Below are 20,156 nucleotides of genomic sequence, written 5' to 3'. Positions count from 1 at the left end.
GTCTGTCTCATGTCAAATTTATTGGTACTATTAGAGAATAAGCTAGATTGACAAACCAATTCCCATACATTCATGTAAAGGGGGGGGGGAGGAAGTTATACACAGCACATCATGTACACAGTACTGTTGCAACACAGAACATCCTTATCTAACTTTAATCTTTATAGGTTATAGTTGATTTTGAGGATGTTCAGAATCCTTGAAAACCCTTACCTAATAATAATCACATACTTTTTTAAGGCTATCATAAATAGTGTGCAAAACTCCAAACAAACACAAGCAACAATAACAGAAACTGCTGCAATCTAGTAGGTGTACAGATTTTTGCAGCCTGAAATACTGCAATCCTAGTCCATTTGTACAATTACAGTGGCATCAATTATTTTTGCATTTAAATTCCCTGCATATTGAACCTCTGCAGGAAATGCAGCTTTACTTTTGAAAAAGGCTTTGGCTGCAAAATGGATTTTGGCCCTAATGCACGGTGGATCACTGAGTGGGGAGGTCCAAGCTGATCGCCCAAGTTCTTATTCCCTTGTTAATTTGGAATACTGTTTCACAATTTTCCAGAGATAAGCCTTGCAGGAGGAATGGGTCAGTTTCTGTAACTTTAGCTCAATAAATCCACTCAGCTGATAGCAACAGCATAAAAGGTGTTCAAATGCTTTGCAAAATATTCTCAGAAAACTCAGTACAATAGTTACATTTTATTTAATTCCCAGAAATGAATATTCATCTAAAGAGCCATCATTAAAAAAATTGCCCAATCTTGCAAGATTACCATTAAAAGTCATCTTTTATAAATTATCCTACAGGCTCCCTGCCTACCACTCACCCACCCACCCCAGGTTTCCCAGAAAAAGCTAACCCTTCAAAGTAAGCACAGGCTTCTCCAGACTAGTTACTCTCACTAGGTTGAATAGAAAAATAATCTTGAAATGGGTTATTTTTTCTCCTTAAGGACAACCAGAAAAGTGAAATAGGGTTACTACAGGTTTGGGAGATGTTAGTTCATGTCCTCACTCAAGCAAACCTAGTTTTAGGTCAGTCGCTCAGTCTAAGTCTAGTGTTGGGAAGATACTCAGGAAGGACTATGTGTAAGTTAACTTGAACATTCACAGAAAGAATGCAGTGTGCTACGGTAGTAATAATTACTGTTAGTGTGAAATATGATTGCTGTTATTTATGTCGGTAAGTAAGTATTAAAATACATACGTTGCTTGGAGAAAAACAAATTCTAGCCATAACCATTCAAAATGCATTTTTCCCTTCCCTAACCCACTCCCAAATATATATAACCAGACAATTTATCACCCTGCTTTTTTCCTTTATTTTTATAAGTTAGTCTTTACTTTTTTCCCAAACAATTCTTTAGAAAAAATAAACTGCCCAGGAAGATACCCAGGTTTTTGGATAAAATAAATACATTTGGCCATTGTTATAGAATCATCTTATAATCCACAAGTAAACTTAGAGAAAGAAGAGGGCTGGATGTTATTGGCAATAACATCCCCCTCCCCCCACCAACCATACAACAAACTACAGAGCACAGACTATCACTTCACTTTTAACAGATCAGGATTTTGTGTTTTATACAAACAATACCATTAAAAAATTAGTCCTTCTAATAGCTCACAACTAAAACACAAACAAAATGTAGAAAGAATTTTAAATTCTCAAAACCCCTGATTTATGAAGCAGCAAGTGGTAGCAAAGTGCAAGTGATTCTTTTTTCATGCGCTATTGCTATACATACATACGTATTTTTATATATATATATCAGCAGGCAAATATACCTATATTGCACATTGTTTTCTTTCAGGGCACAATATAATGTGCCAGGCTCTACATATGCTACATTACATGGCTTGACTAATGGCTTTTTTTATGCTAAGCAATTAAGCAGGAAGACTATGTGCTAGTGCATTGCATATGAGAAGGTCAGCATGAATTTTGCATTGCATTTTCCCAAAAGAAGTGTATAATGACAGTCATGTCTCTCTTCGAATTGTGGAAGGAGCCGCCGAGCTTAGCTATAAGTTGCTCTAACAAACTGGTGTTGAAACTGCAGGAAATGATATGCTACTAGTCACCTTTCCCTTCCCATTCCACTGTAAGAAGAAACTGTAGGATCAAAATGAAGAAAGGGGATATGAAAAAAAAAGTGGGCCCATTACTACTTAAGGAAAAATAGATATTGTTTTGGCAGCTACCCAGGCACCAATTAAACCTTTTCAAAAGATACAAAACCTATCCAGTTGGAATCAATTGAGGCATTATGGAAGTCCCATAAGTGAATGAATAAACAGATAACTAAATACAATTATTCTGAATGAAATGGAGGGAGGCAGAAATATCTTTGATTAGACACTTGCCAGTAAGGACTATGTCCAACTGGGAAATACAGCAACACCACAGGATGTGCAAGTTGAACAAGGCGAAGCACCAGGCAGTTCATCACGCCGTGAAGGGTGGAGGCAGAAATCAGTCTCCCAGCAAGTGGCACGATTGGCAGTTTGGGTTTGGTCTTGCCAAGAGGCTGCAGCCAGCACCAACAAGTAGAAGATGAATCCCTCAGGCTCCAGTTGGCTATTCTGTTTTGGACTCTTCCAGGATCTGTGGCAAGTTTTGATCTTTCCGAGAGGCAACAGGCTTAGCTGCAGGGAGAGTGGCAGGTTCAGCACTGCCACTGCCACTGCCCCTGGTACTCCCTCCACCACCACTACTACTTCCACCGCTGTTGTAGTCCTGGATAGCCTTTGGCTCATTGGTGTGGTAGGAGCCCTTATAACGGTGATGGTGAAGGTACATCAAGAGAAGGGCTGCTGCCAACAGCAAAAGCAGGAAAAAGATAACTGGGGGAAGACAGGGAGAAGTAGGAAAAGAAAGGAAAGAATTAGAATAACTGGGGGAGGGGGACCAGAAGTAGTTGCAGATGGAACCTAATAGGGCTTAATCTAGCCATCTCTGGGCTCTCCCCGTAGCTTTCACTCCCTTTTCACCTCCTACCTTGTTAACTCACCTCCAATAATAACTGCAACCCAGCCATCATCGTGGATGTACAAGAAGTCCACTACAAGCATAAAAAACATTCAATTAAAACTAGATTTGATATATTCCTCCATCTTCAGCTCTTTGATCTCATTGGCTCAGTTCATCCATGGATGGTTTTCTCAGGTCAATCTCTCTCTCTCTCAGCTTAACACACCTCACAGGGTTGTTACTGTGGGGAAAATAGGAGGAGGAAGGTGTAGGGGATGTAATTGCTATCTTAAATTGTTCCCAAACTTTGAGAGCTATCTCCTCTCCTCCTAGCTATCCTATATGCTTTTCCACCAAGGCATCTGGAGAGGGGCGGGATGTGTTCTTCTAGGTTCTTCTAGGAGGAAACTCTTTGCCTTCCACATGCAGAATACCTTCCACTTTCAGCCACCCTTCCTGTTATCCCAAGATGATGCACATGCTTTGTTCCTTTTCTTTGATGATTGCCACTATAGGAATCCTTCTCCCCTAATGTGCAATGTCATTGCATTTGTTTGAACAAAGTTCCACACTCAAAAGGAAAAAAACAGATGTACCCCTTAGTGAAGTCCTTGCCTCCCCAAAAAACTCTTCATTTTGGGGATTATACAGGTGCTTTTCAAAGGTGCTTTTTCAAGAGCTAACTGGACTTTCTGGTTTTCCTTTGAAGACGTTTCACTTCTTGTCCAAGAAGCTTCTTCAGCTCTTTTCTTGGATGAGAAGCGAAACATCTTCAAAGAAAAACCAGAAAGTCCAGTTAGCTCTTGAAAAAGCAACCATGGGACAACCATGACTTTGATGATTGAGAATCACTGTAGACACTCCAGGATAGGAACCTAGGCTCAGCTTTTTCAAAACTGTCATGTTAAGCTGCCTTACCTGGATCTATGTACCATGGGTCGAGCTCAGGAGGCACCTTAATGTAGGTGGAAGGCATAGAGGCGCAGTTGGATTCTACCAGCTTTCCATTGATGGTGTAAGGAGTGATGGGACTGTTGCCACTAGAGCGAAATATGGTTTTCAGAGGCACAATGCTGTTGAATTTCACCCCTGAGATGCAACCTGAGAAACCCGGCGTGTTGTATTTCTGGATTTCAGGATCAATCACTCCTGTCTCTGTGGACAATGACAGAAGACCAGATTAAAACTACTTGCTTCATTCTTCTCTTTCCCTTTTAACAAACAGAAAAGGCCTGAACTGAAACCAAAGGATGAGGATGGCGAGATAGAAAAAAATATGGAAAAAAAATCCTTCCCTCTTCTACTCTTATAATAAGCACTATCCATTTGAAAACAAAAGGACTATGATAAGGGCTGCGAAGACAGTGGGGGATGCTGTGAACTTAATCTGGAGAATACAGGGAAAATATTTTATTATGTCTTGGAAGGCATGGTGCAGATTATTCACATGTGCAAAAAACAAGACACAATTCAGAACCCGAGGGGTGGGGGGAGTAAGGTCCTAGAACTTGATTTCTTTTCTTTTTCTTTGCCTCTTCTCACAAAATTCTTCAAAACTTTATCAAGCTTCTTTTGTAAATCCAATATAGCAAAAACTATCCAGGTCATTTTCTTGCTTTGTTATTTCTATATCCCTTTTAATTGTTAAGACATCAGACTTAATATTTACAATAATGAGACATCAGGAAAACAGGATCTCCATTTTTCTGAGCACTTTCCATTACTTAATGTGACTGACACAATCAATGAAGCACATACGGAGAGATTTTTTTTAAATTTCTCAATTATCCAGAGGGCATCAGCAATAATATCTTGGGTTGCTTAACCTTCTCTAAAGCCAGCTTGAACATCTGGTATCTCTTTTCCCATTAATCCTTGGAAATTCTAATTTGGATGACTATGTCTGTTTTGCATGTGTGGGTGTGAAGGTGTAACCAGGTCAGGTGTATATATGTTGTGTATGTGCATGTTCTCCCCCTCCTATTATATCTGTGGGGGGTGGCAATGTGTATTGTGAAGCACATATGCTGCCCTCTGCATCATATAACCAGGAAGTGAGTTGTTAGACGTCAGATCCTTCTGAAACTATTACTGCATTCCACAAGCTCACTTTTTAGTTGCTAGACCATTTTAGTTTCTTTATATTTTTAATTCATACTTTAATCTGCCCAATAACAAGCTACCCTAGCAACAGATTACAAACAACAACAGCAACAATAATAATGAAGATGATGATATATGAGAGTGTGACAGAGAAAGAGAATGTGTGTTGCAAACTTTCATGGACGTGGCAGCATCTAACCAACAGTGGGAAATCTTGGGGGGGAAACTAAATAGGATCAAACCTGGTTAGCACCTGGATGGGAAATCACCAAAACATCTCAAGTATATAGCCCAGATTGGGAAAATGCTAGGAAATTGCAAACACATCCCAGAAGAAGGCAGTAGCAAAGTATTTCTGGGCAGTTAATCAGTAAACCCACTATTGTCACAAATTCTGTGTAGACAAAATAGTATTGTCACCATGTACCATGTAAGCCCTTAACTTACAACCATTCGTTGTAAGTTTGAAGTTACAACATTCAAAAAGGGAACTTGATCCTTTTTCACATTTATGACCGCTGCAGCATCTCCATGGTCATGTGATCAAAATTGAGGTTTCCCCAAGGTCATGTGATCCCCCCCCCTTTTCAACCTTCTGACAGCAAAGTCAATGGGAAAGTCACTTAACAACTGTATTACTAACTTACCAAATGCAATGAGTCACTTAACAATTGTGGCAAGAAAGGTCATAAAATGGGCAAAATTCACTTGACAACAGTCTTGCTTAGCAACTGAAATGTTTGGCTCAATTGTGGGTGTAAGGTGAGGACTACCTGTATGGAATTTTTTGTTTGTTTGTTTTCTCCATTCTGTTTGGGAATTGGTATTGTTTTGCTAAGGGTACATTGCTATCCTGCAAAGAAGATACAGAGGATAGAAAACAATAGGAAGAATACAGAAAAATGAAAGGAAGAAAATAATTCAAATTTGAAGTTGAACATAAGGATGCATTGTGCTTTAGAAGCATAAAAAGGGTTGCAATATGAGATAGGGAGGCCATGAAGGATGGATAGAAATCCTAAGAAAATGGCAACAGGCCTAGGGGCATCATGAATGGGCAGGACCTATTGTTCTTACTCACCCATAAAACGGCCAAGATAGAGTGCCTTGGGAGAATCAAGTTTGCTATCAACGAAGACAGAGAACTGATTTATCATGAGAGGATAATAATCCAACTAGGTGAGAGAGAGAGAAAAGATGAAAGATATTAAGAGGATTCTCTAAAATCCAAAAGAGAATTATATGGACTTGTACAAAAATGCTTTCAGTTCAAATATAACCTATTTTCCATTAAAAAGAAGACTTTTTACTGCCATCTTCTCTATTTAATCAAGAATTATAAATCTATCCCATCATGCCTATGTGATGGGTAAAAAGCTGTAGATACCTGTGTGTACAAAGTCCGATTGACACGAGTAATATTGATTCTATGTGGCTGCCCATCAGCCACTGAGCGTGTGCTCAGGGTCAAGCTGAAAGGGAAGATCCCCAGTTGATAACGTAGCTGTAGGGTACCTATGAGAAAAAACATTAATAGTACAAGTTGACCAAGAGTTCAGTTCCTGCACCCTTATGGAGCAGAGTCAGAGGAAAATCACCACCATTAAGAACATTGAGCAGACCAAACATAGCTTCAGTTTATTAAATGGAATTATTCTACATTTAAGAGACCAAGAACTCTGCTGAATCTGGACAAAAGATCAACCAAGTACTCCAAGTATTTTGTCCCTCAGATACTTTTGGAAAATTAACAACAGGACAGACCTACAATATGTGCACAATTTTTTTAAAAATTATGACTAACAATCACCAATAATTTCTTTCTTAAGCTTGAGAAAAACCTCTCTCTAAATGACCATCATTGTATCATATAACACTGACTTCTATAATAGTTATATAATCGATATAATAAAAATAGCAATAGCATATTTTGCACTGTTAGTTAACAGGTGGGAGGGATGGGGAGAAGATAATTTGTCCAATGCATCAAAGCCTTTAACAATTTGATAAATATCTGCCATGCCAAAATTGAGCCATTTTTTATGGAAATAATGCCTATGTTTTAACCCTCTGTTCACTTAGGGCATCTTGTTTTTTAACTTTCCAGCACTCAAAATGGCCAGAGGAACTTATCACTGGAGGACCATAAAATTACTGCACAGTTTCATCTGTTTAATTTTCAATCTATTTCTTAATGTTTTCTAGGGTGGGCACTGCCTTTTTATTGTTTTTATTTACTCAACTCGGAAAGCTATCTTAGTAAGAGAAATCTGCCAACAGTTCTCCAAGGAAAGCCATCATAGAAATAAAAAGTAAACATATGTTTTGGGATGCTATCTTTATTACACCAACCACATTTCCTTGGGAATATTACAAGAAATGCAGATTTTTCCCTCCAATTATTTTCTTTTCAGAGAAAATCCATTAAGAAGCTGGTGAAACAGTCATATGTCAAATAGTGTTAAAGGTTGATCATTGGGAGTATCCTGATGAAATATTCTTCTCATTAAGTAGGACAATCAGACATATTTAACTGACCTCTCTAAATCATCAACATTCTGAAAGGTTTTGGGGGAGGCAGTAGGGATAGTGCCTCTTTCCCAAGATCCTGGAAGGTGAGAAAGGATTCCCATCCTTTCTGCTGAGAGGCAGGAAGGGAATGGAAAGTAAGTGTAGGCCAACCTCAGAAGAAGAAGAAGGTGTCAACAACTCCACAAATAATCTGGAAGCTATCCAAGTCATGCTTACCATCCTCACGGATCAAAATGGCCATAAAGTCATGGACAAAGGTGCTGACATAGAGAAGGACTGCGGGGGCTGAAGTGGTGCGGAAGTTGATCCCCACTTCCTCCCCTGTCACATTGTAGCCAGGGAGCGGTTGAAGTGGTTGATGGAGTAGGTTGGCAAATTCCTGCACCACATACATGGGTGTTGTTAGGATATTGTAGCGCAACCACATGCCTTCTTCAAAATAGGCACCAATGTCTGCCAAGAAACAACAAAATAAGCCAACAGTTAAAGGAAGACAAAATCCAAGCTAGGAAAAAAACTGCTTTCTTTCCAGGTCCCTTGCTACTCAAGCTCTTTTGCAGCCTTCACTTTTTTTCTGGCCTTAGTGGCTATTGGGTTACTTTCCTACTAGTATAACCCAGTATATCCAAGAAAGGCTGCTGAAGTAAATTAGGCCAGCGCCCTTCTGCCCTTAGTCCCAGCTCTCACCATGATTGCAAAAAGGTCCTTCAAATGCAGAGACTGTGCAGTTGCATGTGTAGTGGCTGTAGTGCTCCCAGCAGAGGCCATGATTCTGGCATGGTACCAAGGGGTTTCGACAATGCCCAGTACAGTTTACCAGAACCCCTTCTGTTTCATTGGCTTTCCCCTCCAAGTTTAGGGTCAGTCCATTCATGTGCAAACCTCGCAAACACCCCAAGAATGGATGCAAGTTGTATTCAGCAGCTCCTACAGAAGGAGAAATAAATGGCTGTATTTAAAAACTTAGAAGTCTAGCTAGCTTAAACAAGTCTATCTTGCATTGCAAACTGTTGCAACAGGTTTTAACCAAATATTTTTGGGAAATCATTGGGTTGGATCCTGGAAGTTTCAAAAAGACCCGTCTTCTTCTATAATATAATCCAGTAACTCTTCATACTACACTTCATACACTATTGAAGAATATGTTTTTGTATTTCTCCTTACCTACTGTCACCAAATACATGGGGTGATTCCAATTCTAAGAACAATGATAGGACACTGGGTTTGCTTTTAAATGCTCCAGCTTTCCCAAATTAAGAAAATGCTTGTGTCCAAAATCCTGTTAAGCATCTATTATTCAGTTGATAAAAGATGGACCTGGACCAACTCAAAAGGGTTTTTGTGTCTGATTTAGAGAAATGATTTCTGATTCACCATTGTTTAAACACTAATAAGCAGAACAAAATGAATTAACTATTGCCCTAAATATACTGTTAAATAGAAACACCCAGGACTAATTATATTTTTTAAAATAAAATCTACATTGTTCACACAACAAAAAGAAATTCCAAGATTCAAAATGCTACACCCAGCAGGCCTTGCTTTGCGTCAGGTTCTACATGTGCATCTCTGAATATTATTGGCTCTGCTTTCCACAAAGCCTAAAAGTTCCTATCACCTCCATAACCAAAACTGAGGTAAATTAATGGTCCGGTTATATTTCTCTAATGGGAAACAGATAAGAACTTCTCTTTTTAAACAAGTTACATAACAGGCCTAAGACGTTATAGACCTAGATGCTAATTATCCTCTGCAAAGAAGACCCCTGTGCTTTAGTTTAGCTCAAGCATATTTTGTTTGCTAGGCATTGGAATTTCTTTCCTATTTTGTGGACAATTGAAGGGATAGTATAATAGGTTGTGTTCAGTTTGATATTGCTTTAAGAAGATTTGGGCTTTGTTAAAAAGTGAACTAAAATAGCCATTTTGGTTCGACTAGAAAGTAGGCATACCTATTTTGCTAACTGTTTTGGTACTGTGATCTATGGAGGAGGGGTGGAACACTTAATTATCTACATGCTGTTTAGCCTCCTTTAGTTCCTCATAATTCCTTGGTTCTTCTGCCCTCTACTGCTTTACCTTGAGTTAGTTCTTTCAATCTTTTTAGTCAGACGCCCAAAGATTATGTATTTTATTTATGTAATCTAGTTAAAATATTTGTATGATCACCTGTCTTAAAACACAACTTTGGATGCTTCACAACAACAAAAGCCCAGAGGTATTTAAAAAACAATAACAACAATAAACTGTAAAACAAAACCTGGTGCCTCAGTCATTTCCTTGGGATGTCTTAACAACCTGTCTACTCTATCCCACTGCCTGGATAAAAAGCCAGGTCCTGAAAGTCTTCCAGAAGACTAAAGGAAGTGGGACTTCCAAATCATCTGTGGAAGGATGTTCTATAAGGAAGAGGCAACAATAGAAAAGGCAGCTCCCAAGGTTCTACTACATGGGGTCCCTAACTCCCGGGCCACAGCCTGTTCAGAACTGGGCTGCAGAAGCAGCAGGAAAATGTGCTTGCGCTCCATTTATGTGAGTGTGTGCATCCGCTGTTTGTGCAGAACTATTGTCTCTCCCCCACCCATCCCCACTGCCACCGCCAGTTCACATAGGTGCAAAGGTTGGGGACCACTGCACTAGATGGAAAAATGTACCCATTCTAGTGAAGTGTGCAATTATTCGTGCTTATTTTTCTCTCACATACATACACACATGGACATTCTTACTCACCCACATAGAGAGGTTTGGTGAGGTTCAGGTGGATAAAACTCTGGGGCGGAGCTGCCCGCATCACCCAAGGAAACCGGTCAACTTGTAGCCGAGCAACTTTGACGTTGATCTCTGCTTTCACTTCATGCCACTCATTATCATTGAATGGCATCTCTGAGTGCACTGTTAAATTCTCATCACCATTTCCAATGTTATAAGCAAAGACCAAATCTTGAGAAGCTATGAAGAAGTGAGAGAATTGAAGAATTACAGAAACATTTCAGGTCTGCCCAAAAAGAAATCTCTGCTGATTCAGATATTTATGCCAATGTATGAAAGCTAGCATATTGAGGAGTATCTTAGAGGTCTATAGATAAATGGCTTAGGACATTCCATAAGTACAACTCCCATTGTTCCTATAGTTCTTGACCAGGCCTTGGGGCTGTAATAAAATTGAATTGAATTATTACTATATCCCTAATCTCCCCCACTGCATAACCCACCACTAACAACATTACAGAGAATCTCCTATTTCAACAATTTACCTTATTATCAGTGGCATTAACCCTCATTGAGGCAAAAAATAACTAGAGTCAGCTTTACCAACCTTTATGTTAAATACAAGTTGGTGAGGCTTGCTCTTTGATTTTCTGCCAGCCCACATGCTAATGACTAGCAACAATATTATATATATACCAGCAAGACTATTGGGAGTTGCAGTTCAATGCCCTAGTCCTGTGATGGCGAACAGGTGACACGCAGAGCCATTTGTTAGGGCACACAAGGTGTTTCCCTGTCAGCTCCAGCACACACACGTGCACTGGCCAGCTGACTTCAGCCTTCATTTTCGGCTGTTTTTCACCTTCCGGAGCTTTTAGGAGGCTTCCCTGAAGCCTCCAGAGGGCGAAAAACAGCCCTACAGACAATCCGGAAGTCCGTTCCTGAACTTCCGAGTTGCCCCTAGGGCTGTTTTTCGCCCTCCGGAGCCTCCCTGAAGCCTCCATTCCCGAACTTCCGGAGGGTTTCGGGGGGGGGGGGAGCAGGGAGGTTTTTATCCTCCCCAGACTCCTAGAAAGCCTGGGGAGGGTGGAAAATGGGTCCATCTCATGCCAAAAGTGGGGGGAGGGGGATGTCATGCGTGTGTGTGCATGCGGGGTTGTGCACATAGAATTATGGGTGTGGGCACACCCGTGCATGACCCCCTTGTGCCTCCCCACTTTTGGCATGCGATGCGGAAAAGGTTAGCCATCACTGACTAGTCAATTAAGTCCATGGCCTAATTTTAAAAAATGCTACATTATTTTAAAAACAAAATGTATGCTCCATTGGATCCTAAATTCCATACTGTTAAGTTCCATGCGGATATAGTTCATCGGGCCCACATTCTCAAGGAAAGTGCCTGTTGGTGCAGAAGTCTTGAAGAAGAAACTAATATCCAGGCTGTAATTCATCTTGAAGGTAGGAAAAAGCAAAGCTGTTCCCCTGATGAAGGATACTGTATTCCAGGAGTTGCCTGCAAATCATGAGAAAAATGTAACTGAAAACTGAATGAATAAATAAATAAAATTTTATATGGCCGCTCAGCTTACTCTGTGACTCCAGGTGACTTACAAGAATAAAAGCCTAATGCAAAATAAAAAGCAATATATCCCCCCCTCCAATCTGCCTTCATAATAACAATCAGATGAGCTTTAAAATGGGCTCTGTTAGATTAGGTAATGGATAGGCACAAACAGGCTTAACGGTAACAGCAGCTCTTTATTAAGTACAACAAGTGAGAACAATCCAGCGAAGGTTGAGTCTGACAGCAGCCCTTTTATAGGGAGTTGTCAGATCCTTCGATCAATAGGATTAAACCTCTGTTCCCACCGGAACAGAGGACCTTGGTGGAAACCACTGTAGTTAGAACAAGTATCTAACACCCCTCCCCTCTTGGATGGAACAATCCTACTTGTTACGTAGTCACACAGGTAGGCGGGCTTTTAAGTAGCTCTGTCTGACCTGCGCAGTTCAGTAGGAGGGGTTTCCTTGGACAGGTCGGACGGACCTGTTTGCTCCGCAGCTCCGCTTGGTGGAAGCTCCTGGAACCTTTCATAGGCCACAGCTGGAGCTTCTAGAGCCGGTTCGCTCGGAGCTCGCTGCGGGCCTGCAACATAACCAAATGAGTTTCCCGGTACCCTCGGGCTTGAGCTGGCCATGGAAGGAGTGAGTGTTTGCTCCGTTTGGGTAGGGCTTTGGCTTACACATGCAGGAGTTACCTCTGGTTGTCTAAGACTGGAGTTGGAGAGGCGGCCATGGAGTTGGTCAATATGCCTTCTCCAATTCCTACCGTCCTTGAGCTCTAGGAGGTAAGAGCGAGGGCCGGTGATGCCTATCACTGTGGCAGGAATCCACAGAGTTCCCCCGGCATAGTTGTGGTCGTATACCGAATCCCCTATGCTAAATGTCCGAATCTTGCTTGTGGAGTCTGGGAGCGATGAGGCAGAATAATTGGGGTGTAGCCTGTCTAAGTGGGACCTTAGCTGGCGACCCATGAGAAGCTCGGAGGGGCTTCTCCCTGTAGTGGCACTGGGTGTGATGTGCTGAATTAGCAAATAGTGGTCAACCCGTTTTTGCCAATCTCCCGGGCCTATCGTAGAGAGGGCCTCTTTTGCAGATCTCACCATTCTCTCCGCCTGACCATTGGAGGCTGGATGGAATTGCGCGACCAGGGTATGCCTGATTCCCTGAGCTGCTAGGAAGGTCTCAAATTGCATGGCCGTGAATTGGGGCCCGTTGTCAGAGACCAAAACGTCGGGCAGGCCGTGCATGGAGTAAAGTCTCTGTAGCACCTTGATGACTGCTTCTGCTATAGTGGAGGTATCAGGACTACCTCTAACCATTTCGAATAGGCGTCCACCCATGAACTGGGCCAGCAAAGTCAATGTATACCCTAGACCAGTGGTGGGCAACCCGCGGCTCGGGAGCCACATGCGGCTCTTTACACCCTTTAATGCGGCTCTTCTGTGTGCCAGGTGCCCGCTCCCCTCCCTCCTCTCGGGCTTCGGAGGGAAGCTTCTGCAAAAGCCCGGGCGAGTGACAACCAATTTTGGTCCTATGACTGCAGAATGCTGCAAAATACCATAAATGCAGGCCAGTTGTTGAGTGTTTCAAATGTGATTGGAACACTCAACAAGGTGACCACAGTGTGTGTGTGTGTGTGTGTGTGAGTGAGTGAGAAAGGCAGACAGAGAGAGGAACAGAGAGAGGGAGTGAGGGAGGGAATCATAGAGAGACTGACAGACAGACACACATACACACACAGACAGAGAGAGACAGAGAGGGGGAGGGAGGGAGAGAAAGATAGACAGACAGAGAGAGACACACAGAGTGAGTGATTAAGTGAATGAGTGAGAGACAGACACACCCACATACACAGAGTGACAGAGAGAGAGGAAGGGAGGGGAGAGAGACAGAGGGAGAGACAGAGACAGACAGACACACACACAGAGTGAGTGAGAGACAGACAGACACACACACACACAGAGTGACAGAGATGGGGGTGGGAGGGAGAGAGAGACAAAGAGCCAGAGAGAGAGAGAGAGAAAGAAAAAGAAAGAAAGAAAGTGGAAGAGAGAGATGAAATTAAAAACAACAACATACAAACCTGACTTACTCAAACTATCCAAGGAAATGCAAGGCCAATGTTCACATTAGTGGTTGTGACTTTGTCAGTCAATGTCAGGATGTAATTTTCTCTACATTGTAAGGCAAATTTTATGGAATTTAACGTTATCGATAAATAATATCGTTCTAAAGTTTTTGTTTTATTAGTTGTGTTATTTGTATCCTCCCGACCTATGTGGATACTTGCATGCAGAATATTCTCAATAAAAACTTATTGAAACTAAAAACAGTGTACCATCCTATGTATTTTCGTTTTAAAAATGTGGCTCTCAAAGTAAATTTCAATCGTGGTTTTGGCGAGATTTGGCTCAGTTGAAAAAAAAGGTTGCCCACCACTGCCCTAGACCATGGTGCTTGAGGTCGCTCCCACTCCTTAGCAGGTGCCTCTGGGGGAGCTGGTTAGGACTCCTGGCACAGTGTGCAGGTAGCCACCCATTCTTCGATCTCCCTGTCCATGCCGGAACAGAGGACCTTGGTGGAAACCACTGTAGTTAGAACAAGTATCTAACAGGTTCCATCCTACTTTGAGGTCCCCAGGTCTGTTAGTAAAACCAGATTTTCAGGCCTTGCAAAAAAGTGTCAAAGTGGACACCCTTTTTTTTCTCCGCAGGGATGATATTCAACAAGGAGCAAGTCACCATGGAGAAGGGCCCTTTTTGATCCTACTACATGGAACTCCTTAGGAGACAGGACCCATAATATTCCTTTCTGATGAATCGGGTAGATGTGACTGAGAAAAGACAATATTTAAATAACTTGGTCCCAAGGCATTTAAGATTTTGAAGGTGACAACTAGCACTTTGAATTGGACCCAGAAGCAAGCTGGCAGACAATGCAGCTTCTGCAGGAGAGATGACACGTATGCACATTTAGGCCTATGTAAAATCATGCAGGCCACTACATTTTGTACCAATTGAAGCTTCCGGATACTTTTCAAGGGCAGTCCCATGTAGAGCATGTTACGTTAGTCAAGAAGGGAGCATGGGTGATTATGAGCAGGGATGGAGCAGAAACTTTTTGTGTGTGGTTGTTGTATACCTTGGTTGGGGCTGCGATATAATGATGTCACTGTTACTGTCAATTTTTCTTCTTTTAAACGGGTGGGGGAATTAAAGAAAAAAAACCTATAGAAGATTTACACACTTTTGTTTCCTAGTAGGAAATACCAACTTCATTTTTTAAAACATTTGTTGTTGAATTTCATCAGCATAATCTTCAGGGTTTCCGGGGGCTACAAAAATGGGGTTTAGAATGTTATACAACCCATAAACTTGAGGATTCCTACCCCAGTCTGAGAGATCCACAGAAAAAGACTATTACATCATCTCCCACTCTGTCCACTACTCACGGTCTCCATAGCAACGCAATGGCCCCACATAGAACTGAGCCTCTGATCCAGTACGGTTTGTATCGCTCACTACAACTTGCGTAACTGGAAGATGGTCAACAAAATTCAGCAGTCCTTTATCTGCTCGCCTGGAATAGGGAATGACAAACGGATTCCCACCATGTATTAGAAATACTCAGTTCGCAATATATCATCACCCAGACCCCTTTTGAGAGAAGATGGAATCAGATCTCACCACATCAAATGTTCAGCATCACAGTTGCAATAGAAAAGGGGATTGGCACAACTCTTCTCCATGCCACACGCACAGCGCCCCAGGCCTGGAGGAGAGCCTCCCCAGTAATAATGACGTTCTTCATTTCGTCCCATCCAGAAACTTAATGGCATCCCAGCTAAGACAAAAAAAGGCAAAATACAAATTGGAGAGGAAAATCTCCTGCTGATTCAGACCAAAAGCGGCAACTAAATTCTACAGTAGTCATAAATTGTTTTTAAGATGATTACAAATTACTTGCGAAAACACATGTTGCCTCCTTCATTTGGTAAATCACATAATTCGCATTGCTTTTCTCAACACTACAATTGATTTCATTACACATTTATTATGTTCCCTAACTCACCTTTTCCCCCTACACTAAAAACTTCCAACACCTAGGCCTAGCTGTTCAGATATTCTCACTCCCAGAATTCCAAGCACATCTAGACGGTGGGAAGGTTTTTTAGTAGAGGAAGATCTTTAATGAGTTTTTTCAATGACTAATGTTTCAATAGATGAAACATTAATATGCCCATTATTTTGTTTCAATCCCATTCTTAGTCATTTCTGAATGTATTTCATATTTTCTTCTCTTCATACTGTGATTATTGAGCTATTCATCATAATTCCAAGTTCTCTTTCCAATTTTATCCTTTTCTACCCATATTGCCAAATTTTGTGACTTACATTGCATCTTATAGGGGATACATACATATGTTTTGAATGGCTCCTTAACTTTCTCTCAGTGAAAAGCAAAGTAAATTGTCCAAAATAAACAGCTATAATCACTCCTCAATATATATTCTTAGCTCCAACAGGAAGTAATATATGCACCTCAGGGTTGAACTGTGGAGTCTTTGGTGCTCTCTTATCTAGCTTATTTGCTTGTAAATCTTTGCTTGTTACCAACTAGATAACATCATCAGTGCTACTGTTAGGTTTCCTCCCTAGTGAGTTTCCTAGCTCCCCAAAGAGGAAGGGAGCAAACTCTGCACTTACTAGAACTGATGTTGTTATCTAGTTGAGTAATGAAATGCCAAGTGGAGGGTAGCAAGGAATCTAAATATACAATACAATACAATACAATACAATAGTAGAGTTGGAAGGGACCTTGGAGGTCTTCTAGTCCAATCCCTGCCTAGGCAGGAAACCCTATACCGTTTCAGGCAAATGGCTATCCAACATCTTCTTAAAGACTTCCAGTGTTGGGGCATTCACAACTTCTGGAGGCAAGCTGTTCCACTGATTAATTGTTCTAACTGTCAGGAAATTTCTCCTCAGTTCTAAGTGCTTCTTTCCTTGATTAGTTTCCACCCATATTCCCACCTCTTGGCTCATAGCATGTGTGCAAATCCATACTATTCATAGAATGAAAGAATGTCATATATACTCACTCTGGGTGTTGAGTAGACGAGAGAAGTAACAGTGGAATTCAATTTGCTGCTCACAGTACTCAGAGGCATTTGCCAAGGCTGATACTTCCCCCCATGATGCATTCCAGTAGTCAACTGAGCCCAGGAAAGGCCTTTCTGGGCTATAGCCTGATACTTTTGTGAGCCAATGACGGTTATGACGAACAATGGTCCATGCACGGTCCTCTGGAAAATACAAGTGGACAGGCAACATTTCAAACTGAAGATCAACTCCATCTAGTTGAAAACTTTCCAGATGTGCTTACTTCAAATCCCAGACTTCCCAGGCAGAATGGGCATTACTGAAAAATCTGGGAGTTGATGTCCACACATCTAGAGATTGCCTGAAAATTGGGCATCTACCAGATACAACTGCCTCTTCTCTCCTTCATGTTTCTGATGGCAGTTGAATAACTTTCCCAAATTTATTTGGAGCCAAACTCCAAACCTCTAGGAGAGAAGCTTCTAGAACATTTCAATGTCCCTGACACAAGGGAAAGCTTGAATTCCCATCCATTACCCGTACCTCTCATGTCACAATACACAGTAAAAGGTTTGAGGGGCCCGCTGCCATCTGGATCAATGGTGTAGTTCCCAGACACTTTCCCCCTAATTCGATAGGCTTCACAGCTTTCCTTGTAAACAGCTAAAAGAGAAAGAAGGAAGTCAAAAGGCTATCCATGTTCAGAAGCCCTTTAAATCCTCCCTATATCGCCCCATCAGGCTCACGAGTATGGCAGGTCTCCCCCATGTAACCAGTCAAGTCACAGATACAAGTGAAGTCATCCCAGGACTGGATGCATCGACTGCCGTGTTCACACATGTTGGGGGTACACCTGGAACAAAAGAAGAAGCAAGTTATCACAGGAACTCTTCTGCCAGAACAGATCTACGTTTTTGAGAAATGTGTCTCCTTTTTTTCTGATCCATGTGCAAGGCACTTCTTCAAAAAATTTCAGATGTTATAAAATGTCCAGCTATTTGTGTTAACTTAAAATTGCCCCTACCTTACTTTTCAACTTTCTCTTCCCTTGAAGATTTAACATTAACCATTAAATATTATGTGGACCCTAGTCTGCATTACTTCTAGTTAATCAATCATGGCATCAATAGCTATATTTTTCTTGCTCTTTCTTTGTTACTGAATTGGCATCTTATTGGTAAAAACAGTTATTGATTTATCTTTTCATATATCAATTTGTTTTCCATAACATTCATTTATTAGTTAGAAGTATGCAAGATCTTTGTTGTTCATGCTTTTGATTCGCTGAAAAAAGTCTCCCTATCCATTTTACCTCATGTGTCAAAAGGAAGTCAAGTTGCGCAACCCTCAGTTTAATAATCATATTTCCCTTTTTTGTCTTAGTGACAACTGCGCTTATATCCACCCATAACAATTTTGAAATTTTGTTAATAGTAATCTTGTTTGAAATATTATCTCATTAGCAACTGAGCTGATGGCCTATTATCAAATCCCAAAGCATTCTGCTTTGGACAATGCCCTCAGTAACTTTCTGTTTTGAGAGAAACTATTATCCTAACGCCCTAGATGGGGAGCTCCATGGAAGATCTAAGTACCACATAAAGAAATTCTTTAGGATTTCTGAAAAACTGATACTTATTTGTCTCTTACCTTTAGTTCTCCTAACTCCCAGCAGCTTAGAGAAGGCTCCTAATTTTATTTATTTGTCATTATTACATCTACATGCTCCTGACATACTGGGCTATGCGGACATTGGCAAGATTGAAACTTGCTTAGATTCAGCAACCTCCTTTTGAAACATGAAGTGGACAGAGAGACTTGTTCAACTAACAATGACCTACAGCCTATAGTATCACCATGCTAATGCTACAAATTAGAAGAGCTTCTTGGATCTCTCATTTGCACCACCATTTGACCCAATTATGCCCACCCAGACTTTGCTTCTCACAGATGTACCTGTCTGTGATGCCACACACGTTGAAGTACACCTCAAAGTACTTGCCAAGCCGATGCTGACGAACCATGTCCAATTCTATCGGCTGGAGATCCACTCTGACCATCTGCATGCAGCCATGAAAAGCTGTCTGATTGGACAGGCAACCAGTTCTTAGTGCTGGCTTGGGGCATCCTATAGAACATCAGCCCAGCCACACACGCACAAGAAAGAGATACAAAGATTATATTTACCTCAGTGGATTAGGCCCATATTAATTTGTATTTAACAAACAATGGACCTCAGGGAACATTGATTACTATGGTTCTCCTCTAATTCCAAATCCAAACAATGAAACCAAATAATGTTTTGCGGAAGTGAAACATCATAGTTTTCAATTAATCATCAGGGCTTTGCAGTGCAACTTTGTCTTGTGTGCAAAAGGGTGCTTTAGAGTATGTGCGAATGCAACTTTTTAAAGAGATGTGCTTTTTCCTAGGAACAAATAACAGGATAGTTTATCCTGCTCAGTTCACAATCCTGCTTTCCATCACCCTTAAATTATTCAAATACTGTATCTTCAGGCTCAACCACCCAGTTATTCCAACTTTTAAATTAAAATCAAATGAAGTACTGATTCTGAAAATCCAAATGCTAAATTGTGCAAAATTGACATGCACACGAAGTGTGGTTGCTCTCTATATCTGGAAAGTTGTGCATCCCAAGGTTTGCAGATGCTTTATTATTTCTTTTAATACTTATCTTCAAAGTCACTTTATCTACAAAACCCACCCCTAAACAGAGAGAAGCTACTGCAAATGGTAACACATCTTAAATTAGTCTTCCTCATTTGAATGTTCAGCAGATGTATTAGATTTCAGGTCTCACAGTCAAACTCATCTAAAGGTCACCAGGCTATGGAAGTTCATCTCAGCTTTTTTCCTATAACAATTTACTACATACCTCCAAAAAAGTACTGGTTCCCAGTACGCAACTGAATGTCTCGGTCAACGCGGAAGCTGGCATCATTCTGGTCGTCAATAGTGATAACAGCCGAGGATTCTCGTACCATCAAGGACACTGAGTGCCAGAAACCATCATTAAGACGATACCCTAAGAATGATAGAATACAGGAAATTAAGAACAAGTGATAGGATTATGAATAAACTGGCCAGACCTTAAGATTTCACCACCGCACCCACTGAAGCCACAGACTTTAAGATCCATAAAGCT

General features: G+C 41.1%; 1 protein-coding gene across 1 annotated transcript in view; it reads right to left on the bottom strand.

Moving 5' to 3' along the window:
• Positions 1-6: 6 nt before the first annotated feature.
• The window catches only part of CNTNAP1 (contactin associated protein 1), a 51,829-nt gene continuing 31,679 nt past the window's right edge, over positions 7-20,156 (bottom strand). Inside the window, exons 9-24 of the mRNA XM_081931877.1 lie at positions 19,887-20,036; positions 18,947-19,118; positions 17,737-17,843; positions 17,534-17,653; positions 16,990-17,193; positions 15,575-15,731; positions 15,340-15,467; positions 11,671-11,838; positions 10,347-10,565; positions 8,305-8,544; positions 7,834-8,070; positions 6,473-6,600; positions 6,167-6,260; positions 3,901-4,137; positions 3,023-3,073; positions 7-2,855 (exon numbers count right to left, since the gene is read on the bottom strand). Of these exons, the coding sequence (XP_081788003.1) occupies positions 2,590-2,855; positions 3,023-3,073; positions 3,901-4,137; positions 6,167-6,260; positions 6,473-6,600; positions 7,834-8,070; positions 8,305-8,544; positions 10,347-10,565; positions 11,671-11,838; positions 15,340-15,467; positions 15,575-15,731; positions 16,990-17,193; positions 17,534-17,653; positions 17,737-17,843; positions 18,947-19,118; positions 19,887-20,036 (2,678 nt within the window). The 3' untranslated portion in view covers positions 7-2,589. The remainder of the gene's footprint in view (positions 2,856-3,022; positions 3,074-3,900; positions 4,138-6,166; positions 6,261-6,472; positions 6,601-7,833; positions 8,071-8,304; positions 8,545-10,346; positions 10,566-11,670; positions 11,839-15,339; positions 15,468-15,574; positions 15,732-16,989; positions 17,194-17,533; positions 17,654-17,736; positions 17,844-18,946; positions 19,119-19,886; positions 20,037-20,156) is intronic.

The sequence above is a fragment of the Natrix helvetica genome (assembly GCF_964273705.1).
Source record: "Natrix helvetica genome assembly, chromosome: Z".
NCBI lineage: Eukaryota > Metazoa > Chordata > Lepidosauria > Squamata > Natricidae > Natrix > Natrix helvetica.
This window is presented reverse-complemented; position numbering and strand designations above follow the sequence as displayed.